Genomic DNA, 19,443 nt, shown 5'->3' on the forward strand with positions numbered 1-19,443 from the left:
ATAGAAAATCAAAATAGCATCATAGAGTTAGTCTCCAAGAGAGTAATGCAAATGCTGGAAGCAAAATAGCATTAAGAGGATGCAAAAACAAGAGATGCAAATACAAGCTAGGTAGCATGCTTATATAGGCTAGGAAGAGGGAGGAGGTGGCAACACCAACCAATAAGGAGCAACCATCTATCGGACTAAAGATAGCAAAGTATCTTCCCAAGATAGCTAATTGATGCTCACATGTAGGAAGGTGACACCTCACAACCATTCACTTAATAAGACATGCTTTATTAACCTAAGCGAGATTATTAAAAGTGTAGGAAAAACCTAGCAAAATAAGAAAAATAAAAAACTACACTAACAATCAAGACCAAGAGGCTTCGTGAGAATGTCAGAAGTCTGATCTATGGTAAGAACATACGGCAAGTCTATTATCTCGTCTTCAACCAATTGTCGTATGTAATGACAGTGAACATCCACATGCTTGGTTCGTTCATGGAAGACTGGATTTCGTGCTAACTTGACAACTCCTTCATTATCAACAGACAAAGTGGTCAATCCTGTAGGTGGCATCTACATATACCTAAACATCCGACGAAGCCAAATAGCTTCACATCCTACCATAACAATCCCTCTGTATTCAGCCTCTGTGGAGGAGAGAGAAATTGCCTACTACTTACTAGTCCATGTGACGGCACCAAATCTCAAACTAAATACATATCCAGAAGTTGACTTTTTATCGTCAAGAGAGCTTGCCCAATCTGAATCTGTGAACCCACTAAGTCTAAGATTAGAACTTTGAGAGTAAAGAAGTCCATAATCTAAAATGCCCTTAACATAATGAAGCACCTGCTTTGCCGCCATCCAATGATCAACCTTGGGAGCTATCATAAAGCATGAGATATAACAGACTATGAAGCTGATGTTAAGCCTAATAGTAGAGAGGTAGATGAGGCTGCCTACCAGTTGCATGTATGTAGTATCATCAACAGGAGGAGAATCAGACTTTGCTGATAACTTGAGACCTTTCTCCATGGGTGTAGATGCACGCTTGTAGTCCTACATACGGAATTTGTCTAACAGAGCCCTAGCGTATTTGGACTGAGAGATGAATATACCAGAAGACTGTTGTCAAACCTCAACACCTATGCAATAATGCATGAGCCCAAGGTCAGTAATATCAAAAGACTGGCATATATTCTGCTTGATTCCCTGAATCAAAGATGTCAAACTACCAGTGATGATCGAATATGTTAGAATGTTTAGAATAACTGAAAGGTGGGGTGAATCAGTTATCCAAGGTCCAGATGTACCAATTGAACAAACAAACACTTAAACTACTTCATATCTTAACATTCCATAACTCTGTCTCTATAATCAACTTTCAGTAACATCAACTAGCAGTTCACTGTCCTGAATATAACAGACTTGCAAAATGTATACGTAAACTGTAAATCACCACAAATAACATCCACACAAGTTTGACACTAGGATTTAACATGGAAACCCAATTTGAGAAAAACCACCAATAACATGTCACCAATTTTTTCACTCTTCTAAAGTGAGCTCTGTTGGGAGCCAACCATGTTAAAGGTTTACAAAACACATTGTTAAATGTGACCTTGTTAAAAGATTTAATCACCTTGTTAAAAGTGGCCTTGTTAGAGAACTTCATAACATTCCATTAGAATTTCACCTTGATTAAAAGATTTACATATGACTGTTAGGTCCAAAGTAACAAGAATCGGAATCGGATCGGAATCGGCTAGGCCGAATCAAATCGTGAATCGGCCATGAATCGGAATCGAATCGGCCATGAATCGGAAAATTTAAAAAACCCTTGAAATTTAGTGAGTAACTTATTTCATAAACCCTTTATCGCTGATTCGATTCACCGATTCACAAAAAATCGTTTGGCTTGAATCGAATCGCCGAATCGCGTGAATCGCATGAATCGCCGTGATTCTTGGAACTATGGAACTTAGGTCAACCTTGATTAAAAGATTTCAAATACTGATATAATGGTTAGAAAGTAACAATAGATTTGATCTGTCAAGTACAACTCACTTTGCAAATCCGGATCCATATTTGACTCTAATGTTAATCCACTGACTAGCCTTCATTGTCATCTCGATCTCTAATTCGCTTGACAACCCTTCAAGTAATCTCTTCTCCGCCTTTTGCTTCAATTCGCCAATCAATAACATCAACGCATTGTTCCAACCCTATTAGTTCTTCACCAACACTTGTGCTCACACTCACATACAAACTCAGCCCTTGTACCTCCTTAAATAGGTAATTATAATCTTGTCATTTCCTCATAACCATTGATCTTAGGGTTTATGATTAGATTCAACACATACAATAAATGTATCCGCTTTCTTGCAAATCTTCTTCTTTTCTAGAAACTTCTCTTGGAATCCATTCCTTAGGTCACTTACCTAATCCTTTCTTGGCATTAAATGATCCAAGTCATCCATCCTTATCTTCAACACGCTTTCCATATTCCAAGAAATCAACTTAGTCAGCTGGAAATGACGATTTCTCACAAACTGTTAAAATGTTGTTCCTCAGCCAACACTGTATTTTGTCACTCGATCATCACTATGTAACTTTGTCACTACTAAATCTTCTACTCAGCATATATATTGATACTCAGTCAATACTAATGCTCAATCAACATTGATTTTGCTCGGCTTGTGTTGGCACTCGACCGACACCAGCATCACTTGGCACATATTTCAAGTTCCTTAATCTTCTATTATATTGCTCAATCAAACCTATGCATTTGATCTATCTTTGATCACTTCTTCAAGGCTTTAGTATGACTATCTTCTCTACTTAGAATATGATTAAACAATCACTTTATCTTGTCAAGGTCTAACTAATCAAGTGTCCATTGTAATCTCTTCTCATAACTTCAACCTTTCCTCTAGGTACATTTGTTATGACTAACTTCTCAAATCCTCTTCATCACTCAAATAGGTATGACACTCAAATTAGAGAGAAAACTATCTCATCAATAAGATTTGACATCAATGACAACATAACAATTTTCCCAATTGTAGTTTCCAACACAAATCATCCACATAAATAACCAGAAGGATGATGTCACTGTCTGTAATCTTGATGTACAAATTTGAGTTTGAAAAACTCCTCTTAAAGCCTTGATCACTGAGGTACTTATCAATTTTCATGTACCATGCTCGAGGGGCCTGCTTCAAGCCATGGAGAGCTTTCGCCAATCTAAGAACCCGATGGTCTTTATCGGCAACCTTGAAACCAGGAGATTGTGTCATGTAGACCTCTTCATAGAGATCACCGTTCAGGAAAGCACTCTTGACGTCCATCTAATGGACCTTCCAACCAAGTTGTGCTACCATAGCTAGGACTAATCTAATGGTGTTCATCTTTGCAGTAGAAGCAAAGGTCTCCTCATAATTAATGCCCTGACACTGAGAAAAGTCCTTTGCAACTAAGCAAGCTTTTTACTTATCCAAAGTACCATCAAATTTGTATTTGATTTTGTAAACCCACTTACAACCAATGGGTTTCTTCCCTGGTGGAAGATCATAAAGGACCCAGGGGTTATTCTTCAGCATGCTCTAGTGTTCAATTGTCATATAGCTTGTTCCCACTCTGGAATTCCTTAGCCTCGGAATATGTTTGAGGTTCAAACACACTGTGAATGTTGGCCACGAGAGCAAAGTTAATAGACTTTGTAGGTTTGCTTTTTTTTTGAGCAATTCTGCCATCAATGAGCTTATCATCACAAAGATCGGCAAGTATCTTAGCCCACCACTTAGGTTGAAGAGGAGAATGACCAACATTAGTATCAAGAGATGCTTGGTGATCAAGTTCCTCATCAAAAGAATCCAGATCAAACTCAGGTGAAGCATCTACAAATCGAGGTTATCCTATAGGAGAAGCTAGAGGTGTCTGTACAAGGATCACTGGTATAACTGGAGCTACAGGAGCTACTAGAGCTCTTCCATCAGGTGGACCTAATGGAAGTCTAGCTCCCAAATCATGAGCCTTCCTAGGTTGGTCTGCTGGATCAAGAATAGGAGAAATAGGCATGAGTGGTCCTCGCTACTCATCAAAGACTTTATCACAACTGCACAGGAGACAAGATGTCTCAAAGTCAATCAAGCGGTAGGCTTTGTGAAAACTATTGTATCTAGCAAGCATGAGTTTCTAACTCTTGGCATCTAACTTGGTACGTGATGCATCAAGGATCCAAACAAAAGCAAGAGAGACAAAACCTTCAGGTGACTGATTTTGGGCTTGTGACCTAACTAGGCCTCCTTCAGGGGACAAAAACCTTACCTTTGACCACAACAATGGGTGACCAATTCAAAAGATAAACTCCAGTGCTAATTGTTTTGCCCAGAACTGCTTCAAAGCATGTTTGTGTTTGACCATGGATCAAGCCATCTCGGTAATTGTTCAATTCTGATATTCAACTACACTATTCTATTGTGGTGTTTGATAACATGAGTAAAAGGCATTAAACTCCAATGTTCTAATGAATTGTCTAGCTTCTTGGATACTCATGAAGGCGTAAAAGGCAGATTTCATCTCCTCGGTGTGCTCTGCACTATTTGCTTTGGGTTGCAAACTTGATTCCTTAGATTGGGCAGCTAAGCATTTCCGATATTCAACCTTCATGTGACCAAATTTGTGGCAATAGTTGCATTGAATGTTCTTCTTGCGGGAGTCTTTTGAAGCTGGAGCAAAGGACTTCTTTTGAAAAGATTGATGAGACTTGCCTTTATCCTTCTGAAAGGATTTAGCAACAAAGGCTTCCTCTGTGGAGGTGGCACTCGAACCGCCATCAAACTGTTGTTTCCACCAATCTTGCTAAAGCAAAAGTGTGTAGAGATCGGTGAACTTCATATCAACATTAGAATACATGATGTTGAAAGTCTCAATAAAATGCTCATAGAACTTGGGTAAACTCTAGAGAGTGATAACCACAATGTCCTCCATCTTGCGACCAAAGGGAAGCAACCAGTGTTCCATGGGGACACGTCCCCTGTGCTTTTAGACTTGTACACGTCCTGGGGACGAAACAGGGACACGGGGACAGATTTTTGCCATCCCCAAAGCTGTCCCCTTTTTGCCAAATTCAGAAACATCCCCGAAACGGCAAAAAAATTTGGGCAAGAAACTTGAGGATGGCCAACAATATTGGGCCATCCCCGAAAGTTCTAGCTGTCCCCTTTTTTCCAACTAGTCGAGTAAAGGCAAAACAATAAATTATGCTTTTCGTGTGGGTCCGTAGTTGTCTTAAAGACATAATAAAAATATGCAAACCATATTTGTTCGTTAAAACACTAAAACACTAACTCTTCAACTCATTTTAAGATATGATGTACTTGCTAAGAGGGAAAAAAAACATAGAGCAACAGCAGTAGCAGCAGTGAGGAAAGATTGCATTTAGTATTTCTATTTACTACTTACTATTTTAGTTGCACTTCTCTTTATTCCATTATGATTTCATGCATAATACTTGGAGACTTTAGGCATTTTGATTTTACTACGTACGTATGTGATATGTTATAATGAAGATACTCAGTATTTGTCATTTGATATTTCCATGTATTGATCTTCTAAAATGTCTATGGTGAATGGTTTATCAATGTTATGATATGCATACTTGAATTGTCTCTCTATATTAAAAAACCTCCTATATTTTTAATCGTAATCCCCTAAGGTCCCGTCCCCTAAATTTTGGCTTTGACCCGTCCTCGTACCGGAAACACCTTTGCGTCCCTTAAAACGTTCCCGTCCCAAAAACTCCGTGGAGCATAGCAAGCAACTAATCACGGATTTCCTAAATCCTATTCATGTAAGCCACGAGCGATGTTCGCTCGTCCATGATAATAGAAAACGGAGTGTTCTTCAAGAAGAAAGCTTTTTTTGTCAAGAGTCTCATGAAGATTTTTGAGATGTGTCGATATCTCAAAAGTTGTCTTGCTGGATGGAATCTGAGAGAGTTGATCATTAGCTACAGATAATTTGAGAAGCATTATCGCCTCTCAATTATTTAGATCCCATATATCCTGATCAATACCAGGAGCAGTCGAACGCTGTGTAACACGTAGAACAATTTGATTGGTATTTCGATATTCAAAAATTGCTCTTATCCACTGCTTCCAAGTGCCATAATTTCGACCATAGAAATTTGAATTGCTCTCGACCAGAATATTAGTCAATGATGCCATAGCATGTTTTTCAATGAAAAAAATGAAAATCTGTGAAGGCACATTCTTCGAGGCAAAAAAATGGAAGACCCAAAAACTTTGAAGGGGTACCCAAAAGAGAGCTCAAAAAACTTGGAAAAAATATGTTGTCAATTTCCACATCCACTGGCTAGGAAAACAAGGCACCCAGAAAAATCTAACAATAACCCCGCTGAGCACTCAAAAAACCCACCTAGAATTTGAAATCAAAAAAAAATTCTGAGCTAAAAATTTAGGGTTTCTAGTATCTTTTTTTTGCACATTTCTGCCATTTTTTGTGGTTTTTTTGCAGCACAATCGTTTCTGTTCAAAACCCTAATTTTCAAGTTTGGAAAAAAAATTGATTCCGGTTTCTTGATGGGTTTTTCGAGAGCTCAACTAGGTTATCATCAGATTTTTTTGGTGCCCCGATTTTGGTGCCTCAATTTTTGAGCCAGCCAATCTAGAAACTAACAATATATTCTTTCTGGGTTTTTTGAGCTCTCTTTTGGGTCACCCTTCAAATTTTCAGGGTCTACTTTTTGAGGGTTGCATGTTTGTTGCACATACTTGCCTGCTATTTGCATGTGTTGCTTTACCATGCAAAGTCTCATGTTTTGCCTCCCTTAAAAATTCTGGTGGGTTTTCATAATTTTTTCTCTAGCCTGAAAAAAATTCTGATGGGCTTTCATTTTTTTCCCTTAAAAAACATTCTTATGGGTTTCTATAAATTTTCCCATAAAAATTTCTGATTCTGTAATTCGCAAGGTTGTGTCGGATTCCTTTGTTGGTTTGTAATTTTTTCCTCAAAAATTATTTGTTGGGTTTTACCGTTTTACCTAAAAAAAGAAGCTTTGTATTGTTAGGTTTTGATTGATTTTTCACCTCAAAAATCATGTCAAGTTTTGATTGATTTTTCATCTCAAAATTCATGTCAGGTATTGATTGATTTTTCACCTCAAAAATAATGTTGGGTTTTGACTGATTTTTCACCCCAAAAATCATGTTCAGCTATTTTTATTTCCTCCTAAAAATCATGGCTTTTTGCAATTTGTTTTGGAGCATTATCCAAAGTACCATCAACGGTCTTCTAAGCAAACATCCTCTGCTCCAAATTCAGAAGCCTCCCAGAAGAAAAACATTCAATGCAACTATTGCCACAAATTTGGGCACATGAAGGTTGAATGTCGGAAGTGCTTAGCTGCCCTCTCTAAGCAATCTGGTTCACAGCACACAACGAACAATGCAGAGCACCTTGAGAAGACAAAATCTGCCTTTTACGCTTTTTGACAGCTTCATGCTCTAGATAGATTAACCATTAAGGGAGGGTATTACGATAATAGATAGCTTCTATTATCTCTATTTAGTATCTAATGGTTATCTATTGTAATCTGCTGTAAATATTAGAATGTTTCTAATATTTAGTTTTTTGTTTCTAGAATAGAATGTTTCTATTCTTTATGATTGTTTCTTAAGGAAACATCGTTCAGTGTCTTGTATAAATTGATCTCTTGATCACTATTAATAACAAGCAAATATTTTCCAATTACTTCGTAATAAAAAAGGCAATTCTATAATTTATGGAAAAGGTTGACTCTATAGTTTATGAAAATTACAGAATTGAAGGATCAACTTAGTGACATTGGTGAAACATTTTCAGACAAGGATCTCGTCATGCTTGTTATCAATGGACTTCCTCATTCTTGAGAGTCCTTCATTCAAGGCGTTAGTGGAAGAGATGAACTTCCAAAATATGACAAGTTAAGGGCTTACTATATCCAAGGAGACTAAAGATTAGAAGCAAGAGGAAATGGTCATAGAAATCACCACAATGATGATCATGTATTTGCAGCTCACACTTCTAAAGGAAAAGGTAAGAAAGAAAGAGGATTAGAGATAAAAACTGTGAATCTGCTCCCAACTCCAAGAAAGGAAAAAAGGATTTTTCACAAATCCAATGCTTCAAGTGTGACAAGTTAGGGCACATTGTTAAAGACTATTATTCTAGATCAAAGTCTCAAGTAACTACAACTATTGTAGAAAATTCTTCTCCTCAAAAGGAGTCGGGTGAAGATTCAGAGGGATTCTTATTTATTTGTGCTCTTTCAAGCAATATTTCTACAAACAAAGATCTTTAATTGGCAGTGCATCTCATCATATTACTGATTACAAAGAACATCTTCTCTATTTGAAAGAAAAAGATTTTCATCTGCAAGTCATAATTGGTGATGATGCAAGTTATTCAGTAAAAGGTGTTGGTTCTACTTCTTTTAAATTAGATTGTAGAATTCCTCTTCATCTAAGTAGTGTATTATTTGTACCTGGCATAAAGAGGAAATTAATCTCTATATCAGCATAAGAAGACAAAGGGTATCATTTTGCTTTTGTTGATGGTAGTCTTGGCATGGAAAATGAATTTCAGTATTCAATCAGCTTGTGAAATTATAGTTCACCATGATAGTCTCTACTAACTTTTAGCTCATCCTTTGCATGCTTTTGCTCTTAATGCTTCAGACTCAAATGAACTTTGGCATAAGAGGTTTGGTCATTTAAATTTCAAAACTTTAGCCACTATGGAGAAGGTTGTAATTGGTCTCTTGAAGCTGAATCAAAACCATGGAGAAATCTGCAAGTGATGCACTCTAGGTATGAATATTAAGAGCACATTTCATAATAGTGAAAATAGAGAAAATGATATTCTAGATTCAATTCATTCAGATTGTGGCCCCATGTCGGTTGCTTCTATTAGTGGTTTTTGGTATTATGTTACTTTCAAAGATAATTATTCTCGTATGTGCTGGCTATACTTTCTTAAGTCAAAAGAGTTTGATGAGGTGTTGACCCATTTCAAAGATTTTAAAGCACTTGTTGAAAATGTTTCTAACAAAAGGATTAAGATTTTAAGGCCTAATAATGGAAGAGAATGTCTCTGGTTTATTTCATGATTACTATGTTGAAGCTGGTATTGATGTTAAAGAGTGTTGCTGAGATAGAGATATTTATCTCTGGGTGTTAACACCATTATAGCCACCTTTAGCTAAAAAGGACATTTATAAAAAATTGCAATATCAAATATAAAGACGTGTCATACAACATGCATTAAGGCATGAAAATACGAAGAGTTGTATTTGAAAATAAAGAGTTATGTTTTGGAAATCGAAGAGACCTTCAGTTGGAATGTGAAGAGTCTCTCCTTGTGTTATATATATTGCATCAAGCAAAAGGCATTGTACACTTAGATATTTTATTATCATTAAAGAGATCTTTTATGGTGTGGCTGGGTTTTTCCCTTCATCTTGAAGTGTTTTCCCAAGATAATTCTGCACAACTCTTGTATCTTTGTTGGCTCCTTATTGCTGGTTTTCTTAAATCATGGGCTAAACTTAAAATGGTAGCAAAGTCTAGTTCTATCAAGAAAGGCGATTTCTTATCAATAGTCAATTGTAGAGACTTCTTTTGTTGTGTAGGCATGTGTGATCATTCTCTGGCAGCAATATCTAATAGAAAAATGTTTTATGAATTATTGTCCTATAGATTCTCTGGAAGTGTGTTGTAAATAAATGACTCATCTGAAGCAGACGATTAGATTTTAGCATATCAGTTCAGATCAACAAAAGTGAATTTGAAATTTATGATTGCGGTTGGGTTGAGTATCACCATATAGAATCTATTGGGTTGATGAAGCAAAAGGATTGTGGTCTCATTGCATTGAAGATTTGGAAATTCTTACTTCTAGACACTAACGGATGTAGCAGGCCATCATCTCCCTTATTATTCTTTCAAGCAGTACCGGCATTCTATGTTATGAATAATATGAGTGTTGCCAAAATTGTTCAATTGTTGATCCTCCCAATTTTTGTGTGGTTTGCAATGTTGTCTGCTTCACTTCGATCGCACCCAAGTTTATCTTTCAATTTAAGTTTTATTATCATATCTAATTTTATGATTTGATCCCCTTTCATATATGATCTTGGCATCTTCTAAATTTACTATTGCTAGAGCTTGCCCCTCATCTATTTGCTCACACCCAGATTGGATGCGGTCTTCTCGTCACTTGGAGTGATGATTTTTTATTGTCATTGGTTTCGTCTTCCTCCAACCATTTTTTTTGCGTATTTATTGTGTGTTTTTGCCAGCATGTTGTCTCGTATATTTTTGGCATCTTCTAGTTCCTATGTCAATCGCCTTCCTTTATCAGCAATATTCCCTTTCATATGCTCTATGGCAAAGAAACGTCCTATCATATTACTTCTTGTACTTGTTTGGTCACGATAAAGAATCATGTGCATGTGTCACAAGTGATGGAGAATTTGTATCGACAATTGAGCAAAGTAATGCCAGCTTAAAACGAGAGAGGGGGTATCTTCCCAGAGCAATATTATCGAAATTTTCAACTAAGAAGGCAAGCGCCCGGAGAAACTATTGCGCTAAATATAGAGGAGGATACAGAGAAGGTAAAGGTGTTGAGGAATGAAGTGATAAAGGTAGGTGTGGCGAGACTTGTTGCAGTGTTCTCTGTGTAGTAAAGTCACAGAGAGGGGGCATGTCCGCACAGAGAGGGAGCATGGGAGCATGTGTGTAATAAAGTAACTTGAGGATCAAACCAATCCCAACAATTTCAAGCAAATGAAAGTGATGGTCGAATTGAGCATGCAATAAGTGACAATTGTCAATTATGTCCAATGCATATTTCTCCTCGAGAAGAATCTTGTCAAGTTGTGCCTAAATGGGGATATCTTGTAATCGACGTCTCCTAATCATTTCCTCCACAAAGTATGAAGAAAGTATTCTCCCTAATTTTAACTACAAAAGGCAGAAATTATTGGTGGTGTGCTCAAACAATGTCTAGCGGGCAGGGAGAGACCTCTACTAAAATTGTGAATGCAAGTGCAATTACACAACCGCTTTTGGAATGGACATTGTTGGAGCTTGAATTATATGTCAATATTCCTGAAAAGGGGAGCACCATGGTTGTTTTCTACGTGCAGGAGAGCAGGATATCTTCAAATGTGAATAATCCTCTAGAATTCATACAGTTGGGAAACCTTCAAATTGAATGGGATAATTTTGTTAGTGTTTATACATGATTATACTCCAAAGAGATAAGTATTTTATTTTAAGCATTGATCATAAATAGGTGTTATATAGTGTATGATTATAACAATGATTTCTATTATAGTTGAAGTTATCAGCTTTTCATATCTCTCTTGGGTGCAGAATCAAGATGCAACAAGAAATAATGAGATGGAGATGTTGCTTTGATGTTGCACATTAAGAGTGAGATATTCAACTTTAGAGGGAAGATACTATCACAATTTTATTGCATTGATCAAAGTAGTCCTTGATTGATCTATATGATAAGTTGATTTAATCTCTATTGGTTGCATGATGCAATAAACATGATTTTTAAGAGGGAAATGTTTTAGTCTTAGAGAAAGGCTTCATCAACTATCTTCTTGTGATAGTTAAGAGGGAGTGTTTATGGAAGTCTTGTTATTTTTTATTATTTTTTGTTTCATCAGTGATTTTATTTCTTGTTAGATTTTGAGACACTTGTTGGAAAAGATTTTCAAGTGTGATTTTGTGAGTTATTATTCATATGAAATTAATAATAAGTTGTAAGGACAACCCTATAACTTTTTCACTTATGAGACATTCATAGTGAACATCATGTAGATAGATTCCATAATGTCATCGCATTAAGAGATTTGGGAGTTGGAAGTCATGTTGAGAGAGTCCGTGACTGTATCACGTTGAGATAGTTCGTGATAAGCTAGTTGTAAACCTTACTAACTTGTCATATTGAGAGATCCCATGACAGTATCACATTGAGTGAGTCTGTGATAAAAGTTGAAAGTGATTTTTGCAAGTTTTTCATGTTGAGTGATTCCATGATTATTAATTATGAATAAATATTTCCATCTACTATGTTGAGTGATTCCATGATTATTAACAATGAGTAAATTGTTCTCTAGAGTCATGTTGAGAGATTCCATGACAACATCAAATTGAGAGAATCTTTGATGAAAGATGGTTGCATTTCTTGTAGGGTTTTCATGTTGAGTGATTCCATAAACTTTAGAGGATCTATGTGATTGTTCAGCTAAAGATCCCTCTCTCCCTAAGAGGGAGTGTTGAAGATTGTAGCTGCGGTAGAGATCTTTATCTCTAGCCGTTAATACCGTTATAGTCACCTTCAGCTGAAAAGGACATTTATGATAAATTGTATTATTAATTACAAAGACATGTTTATGTTTTGGAAATTGAAGAGACCTTCAGTTGGAATGCGAAGAGTATCTCTCATTATATATATCGCATCAAGCAAAAGGCAGTGTACACTCGAATATTTTATTATCAATAAAGAGATCTTTTGTTGTGTGGTTGGGATTTCCCCTTCATCTTGTACGGTTTTCCCAAGATAATTTTGTGTCACTCTTGTATCTTTTTTGGCTCCTTATTGTTGGTTATCTTAAATTTTGGGCTAAACTTAACAATTAAGAGGGAATTTTGTGTTCCCTATAACCCTCAACAAAACAATATAGCTGAAAGGAAGAATAGATATATTAAGGCAGCAAAGGAAATAATTCACGACCAAAGTCTTCAGATTTTTGTATGTGCTTAGGCATGCAAGACAAAAGTTCATATTCAGAGCCATAGTCCTCATCAATTTCTTGACCACATGAGTCCTGAAGAAGCTTTTGCAAGCATCAAACAAGATATTGGTCACTTCAGAATTTTGGACCGGTTTATTTTCGCGTCCAAAAAGAGAAAAGATCAAAATTAGATCCTTCAGAAAAGACAGGTATACTTGTTGGTATATTTCAAAATTTGAAATGAAAGATCTTGGCTTGCTGCATTATTTCCTTGGGCTTGAGGTGTGGAAAAGATCAAATGAAATTATTTTAAGTCAAGGAAAATATACAATAGATATTTTGAAAAGATTTGGTATGCTAGAATGTAAATTTATGGTCACTCCCATGGAAGTAAATATGAAGAAATTACATGAAGATGATGTTGTATTCAGATTTAATTGATCCTCCTATGTGCAGGTGGTTTATTGGTTCCTTAATATACTTGGTTAACATAACACCCGATACACATTTTGCAGTTAATACATTGAGTCAGTTTATGTGTAAAGACAAATTCAGCTTGTGGCAGCCAAACAAATATTAGATATGTTCATGTGCAAAGACAAATTCACCTTGCAGCAACCAAACAAATATTAGATATGTTTGTGGTACAGTAGGATATCGACTAAAATACTCCTCAGGTATTGAGTTGAACCTTTCAAGGATTTTCTGATACAGATTGGACAGGGTGTGTACCTAACAAGAAGAGTACTTCAAGATGTTGTTTCAGCCTAGGCTCAACCATGATCTCTTGGTCCAGCAGAAAACAATCGTCTGTGGCAAAGAGTACAGGTGGAGCAATGAATGTTGCAGAATGTATGGTTGCAAAAGAAGCAATGTGGCTTCATAAACTTCTTGCAAATCTTTTTGTACAGCCTTTGGAAACAACTGTGATCAGGTTAGTCAATCCAATGTTCCATGACAGGTCAAAACATTTGGAGACTAAATATCATTATATAAGGGACATGGTTCAAAGGAAAGCCATTGAGTTTAAATACGTTCCTACAGAGAAACAGGTTGCAGATGTAATTACCAAGCCTCTTCCGAGAGTGAAGTTTTGCTACTTTTGGGACAAGCTTGGCTTAGAGGAAAATGATTCTCTTGCTGAAAGAGAATCCCATTTTCAGTGACTATGCATATTATTAATGAGTTCTTATCTGAGAGAGAAGTCCGAGGTGCAGTCTCTTGTTGATGAGTTCTTCTCTGACAGAAAATATCGAGGTGCAATCTCTTGTTGATGAGTTCTTCTCTAACAGAAAATATCGAGGTGTAATCCCTTGTTAATGAGTTCTTCTCTCAGAGAAAGTTCAAGGTGCAATCACTTGTTAATGAGTTCTTCTCTAAGAGAAGTTCGAGCTGCAATCCCTTGTTAATGAGTTCTTTTGTGAGAGAAGTTAGAGGTGAAATCCGTCGATCCATGCTTTGCAACTAAGCATGGTGGATGCCATGAATGTGACTACATGACTTTGTTTTGTGCTATGTGGTTCACCCTCTAGAAGTAGGTATGGTGAACATTGTTATGCTAAGATAACAATTTCTTTTGAAGATTTATGATGAGATTTTGTTGACATTCATGTGACTACTATGTTCACTTGTCATGAGTTGAGATATTGAAGATCTCTCATTTGCTAAGAGGGAGTGTTGAATTTTTATAGCTGTGAGACAGATCTTCTAATTTTGCCATTCAGTGAAAAATCTCTTTTGATGCTTTTGTGGTCCACGTCTCTGCTAGTACTCATGATGATCTTGTTGGCTCTATTCATTCTGATCATATGTGTCAGTTGTTGTACGATGTTGTTGCCAGGCTTATCTCTCATGGTTTGTGCCTTGTTGCTTCAGTGTTTATTTCGTATCATCTTCTTTTGATGACAAAACACCATTTGCCATGTTTGCCTTGTCTTCTTCCTCAACTGTCATGACTTTCTAGTGGTGTTTGGTTCTTTTATACTCATCATAAACAATATCCTTTGATATTGATTTTCTTATTCTCATGTGTCTATTGTGATTCGTAACTAAAAAGAATGGAAATCGAATCACATTTATTGTGACTTAAAGATCATTATCAAGCGATTTTCCCAGCTCTTCCTATAGACGTTGAAGTTCTTCTCCCTTTCTCTTAAAAAGATTGTATCGTGTTTTATTTGTGGATTCTGTAGATTGGAGTTTAATACGTTGTTGTAGCCTTCTACCTTCTATGCTTATATATATATATATATATATATATATATATATATATATGATTCAATTGGCATTGGTTGGCGAGATTTTGTTTTGACTAGAGTTGTCTCCTATTGTTTCATGAGCAGCCTTTTGTATTCGAATTTTGAGGGTGAAGAACTAAATGTTATGATCTAAGATCATTGATTCTATATATTGTGACTATTTGAAGAGAGATGTAATGTTAAGAACAATGATCAAAGTGTAATCATTTAAGTTCTAAAGTTTTTCTCAGTTGTAAAGTGTTGCATTTTGATTAAAGATATAAATAAAGGATCAATTTTGAGTGGGTATGGTTGTTTCCCTCACTAAGGAGGGTTTTTTACCTTCTTATTGTTTGATTGTGTTGCATTTTTATTTATGTTATTTTAAGTTTCACTTTTTGTCAAATAAAATCGCACTCTACAAGAGCTATCCCCCTTTGGGCCTACGTCCCTTCACCAACTTATCACTTCCTTCTTCACTCTGGTTAGCTCTCCCAAAGGAACCAAGCGTGCTGGAGGGCCATCTACTGCTACTCAAACCAAATCAATGAGGCCGTGCAAACATCATATGCACATACACCATCAGTAACAACAGTCCCCCTCTCTCAAGTGGCAAGCTCGGACTTCTTCGCACACGGATAGTTATCCCTCGTTTGGGGTTACTTTATGTCGACTATGAACTGCTAGTTGCTTTGTGGTCTCGTCGTCTCTCTTGTGTAGCGTTGTTTCTCTTTGTTTGCTTCTCGCTCTATTTGTTTCCTTTTTCTAGGACACCGTTTGGTGGTCTTGCTACCTCCTGGCCTTTAGACTTGTTTGTGGTCTTTTGTTGAACATTAATAGTTTATCTTATCTTGTCTTTAACATTGTTTTTCTCGAGTTTAATAACCTATAGTAACAATTAAACTACATAGACATTCTGTTATTGCCATATAATTTTTCTCATGGATAACATGTCCATATAAGATACTGAGGAGGGATTGTTATGGCTTGCACATCTAAAGGAGGATAAGATAGTAGTTCAGAAAAAAGAAATATCATATTTTGTCATTTATATCCTTATAATTTTGTAATGTCCCCATTTTAGCAGTTGACCATGTGTGTGTGCGTTAGCCTTGTTCTACATGGTCCTGAGGGCTAACGAAGGGTTTAATGGGATCCTGGAGTGTTTTGGCCTAGTCATTTCCAGTTTGGGCCAAAACGAAGTTGATTTACTCAATTTCAGGCATACTTACTATTTTTAGTAAGTCGGCAGGACACAGTGCAGGTCAATTTTGGTGATTGGATTTGATACTCCTCGGTGAGAGCTTTCCAATGAGCTATCACTCACATTATTCGAAGTCCGATTGCTAATACATTTTAATGCCTAAAGTTTTATTAAAGTAACGTCTAATTTAATTGTAAAATATTAAAGTGTTACTTTAATATTTATTTTATGAGGATGTGTACCCAAGGGAGACATAAGGGGTATTTTAATATATGTTTTATATACTACACATCTTTTATCCCACATTGCCCATATGAGTTGAGCGGACCCTTGGAAATAGAATAAAAGGAAGCATTTGTGGCTTCATTAGCCAGGTTGAATATGAGAAGAAATTGGTATGTGAGTTGCAGCTCCGTTCTTGGCATTTGAGGACGTCTATCCTCTCTTGTAACATTCTAGACGTCATTCCCTTGGGGTTTGGCCTTTGAAATTTTTTGTTATTGGCTTCATTATCAGGCAATTTAGTTGCATTTCCAGCTACAGGCAGATTTGGTATTTTGCTCATATCTTCTTCACTACTTTTCCGACGCTTATACCGCTTTGAGGGAATGATATTACGAAGGTAGTGGACTGATTAAAGGACAAAGCACTGTAGCAGCAAGTTCGAAAGCATGGGCTGGAATATTAAGTCAATACTGCTGAAGTAATTAGTGAGTTGATAAATCTGCCATGTATTTGGTTTTATGAATTCCGAAAATAACATTTTATTAGTAGCAGTTCATTACCACTTTGCATATTATTGTAGTTTCTTTCTTGTTTATGTTGTATGATACCAATTCCATGCACAAAACACAACAAACAAATAAACGTTTGATTTCCGGAGTTATAAGGGGTTTAAAACATTAAACAGAGAAATAAGAGGTTGAATGCAAACTGTTTGACAAAATTCCTTTCAGCAAATTGGTTTAGTTTTTTGGGACATCCCGGGGTGCCCATTTCAAATTTGGATATCAGCTCCTAAATCAAATGTTTTATGAGTTATATAAAATATACAATGCCTTACAAATGATAATGAAATAAGTGCGATGTATGAATTAATTCGAATTTGCTTCTGTCTATTACAGAAATAAAATATCATACATTACAAATAATGAATAAGATATTTTTTGGGGGGATAAAACTCAAAAGACAGATCCGACAGTTTGATCCTGATAGTCCCACACAATTGCACTTATCATATCACTCAACAGCCCCCTTAAAATTCAAATTTACCTTATATAATATAGGTGGAGGGCATGGTTACACTTAACTAGGATGTACAAAGTTAGAGTAATAAGTAAGGTGCAAGGAAAAAAAAAATCCCAATCTGTTACATTAACTGCAGTTCTCATTTTTATTTTTAGGCCAATCCGATTGAAGCGAAAAAATACAACCATAGAAACCAGGACATTCGCAACCAACACAAGGACACTTTACAGGGGACCAACATAAAAGAACTTTTCGAAAGGGCAATACTCCACAAGAGGGCAAGCTTACTTATGCGGATCCACAACAATAGGGACAGCCTGGAGAAAGCACAGTAATTTAACTAAGGGTTCTTTTGGTCCCATAGGCCGTGGGTGTCGTGGACATCATTAAAAACTTTCATTTCATTTCATTTCAAACAAAATGAATTAAGAGCTCTACATCCTAGCCGTGAAACGTTGACTGAAGTTGGTGTAGGGCTGAAAAGTTTCAGCTCAATTTTTGCAATGTTAAATCTATGTGCAGCCTTCCATGACATCGTTATTATAATTCTAAAGTTTAAAACTGGATATCTATTTGCATATTGTTTATATATTTTTTAAATCTGAATTTCCCATTTACACCTAAAGTTTCCAAAAGAACTTGAAAGGATGAAGAAGGCCAATCTCGTGGAAAACCCTCCTAAATTTTCTCAGGTTGATAGATTTTAGGTCAGTCAACTTCATAAGATAAGCATACCACTATTGTTAATTTATTTTTCGCATCTTGATAACTAATTGCAGAATGTAATCTCAAAGTTAGGGCAACGAAATTTACAAGCTATTTTCAAAAGCATACTAAATCGCTTTAATTGGCTGGGCAAACATCATGTTTACGAACTACTTTTCAGCTTATATACAAATGAGAAGAAAGGGGTGTCACCTCTTTAACAAGCTGTGCACTTTTTGCAGCTATATAGCATGTTCCAACCAGGTAAACCTCGGCCCCGTTGACGCTGTTGCGCAGATAACTGACACTGCCGTCCTGTGGCAACCCGTGTAGCCCACGGCACCAATTCCACCCCACGCCATTCTTACATATCATCGGGAGTTCAGCTGCTACCACTGCCATGAATTTTTACTACTGCGACTGGCTAAAGCTTATGTTCCCTTATAATTTGCCCATATATAAAAATTGAACTATCCTATATTAGAAATTGATGTTTAGAGACTAATAATTTTGAGAAAAAATGTGTACCCAGTGCACACATTGTGGTATTAGCCAGAAAAATGAAGTTAACGCCCGGTCCACAACCCAAAAAGTTTGAATGGTCCGGCCATTACGCAGAGGAAAATGTGGAGGGACTCGACTTGGTACGATAGCTATTGTAGGTAATTGGAATAGAATGATAGAATATTTACGTACTTACCATTTTTGGTGCTATGATGCCAAATTTCGCAGAAAGCTGAATTCTGAACGGTACTCGATTTGAAAAAAGGAAAGGCAGGAAGCAACACTCGAAGGTTTCTCACTGCGTACGTGCGACTGGTACACGGGGAAAAATGCATTTATAGAGTTGAGTATTTTTTATTTATTTTTCGATTCCTAACAATTTTTTTATAACAAAAATGGTTCAAATTCAAAGAATGTCATTGGATAACTTTTCTTTATACTATTGAAACTAGCGTGTTTCAAATCAAATAGTCATGTGTTGTTGATGTTAATGATGTTTTTTTTAATAGTTATTGTATTTGTAGTAGGTAATATACTATTGCAATTAATTATATTTAACTAGTGATTAATTCTTTCAATACATAATGTAAGTATTATTCTTTTTAATTTGAAGTTTTAATTTTTGTAATATTTATTTGTGAAATTTCTTATTTTTAAAATTAGTTTAATTGGTTCATATATTTGGGATCTTATAATGGATTTTAGCAAGTACTATTGGATATTTTAGTGTGTTT

General features: G+C 36.2%; 1 protein-coding gene across 7 annotated transcripts in view; it reads right to left on the minus strand.

Annotated features, from left to right (window-relative positions):
* The window catches only part of LOC149561117 (uncharacterized), a 123,195-nt gene extending 104,133 nt beyond the window's left edge, over nucleotides 1-19,062 (minus strand). For 3 of the 7 annotated variants that reach the window (XM_089824965.1, XM_089824968.1, XM_089824963.1), the window contains exons 1-2: nucleotides 18,906-19,062; nucleotides 18,419-18,600 (exon numbers count right to left, since the gene is read on the minus strand). In XM_089824965.1, the coding sequence (XP_089681091.1) occupies nucleotides 18,419-18,600; nucleotides 18,906-19,044 (321 nt within the window). In that variant the 5' untranslated portion in view covers nucleotides 19,045-19,062. Of the gene's footprint in view, nucleotides 1-18,418; nucleotides 18,681-18,905 lie in introns of all 7 variants that reach the window. The other 4 variants (XM_089824969.1, XM_089824964.1, XM_089824967.1 and 1 more) reach the window with 3 other exon arrangements.
* Nucleotides 19,063-19,443: the final 381 nt, after the last annotated feature.

Source organism: Cupressus sempervirens, chromosome 4 (assembly GCF_028749045.1).
Source record: "Cupressus sempervirens isolate cs-2001-9-10 chromosome 4, ASM2874904v1, whole genome shotgun sequence".
Lineage (NCBI taxonomy): Eukaryota > Viridiplantae > Streptophyta > Pinopsida > Cupressales > Cupressaceae > Cupressus > Cupressus sempervirens.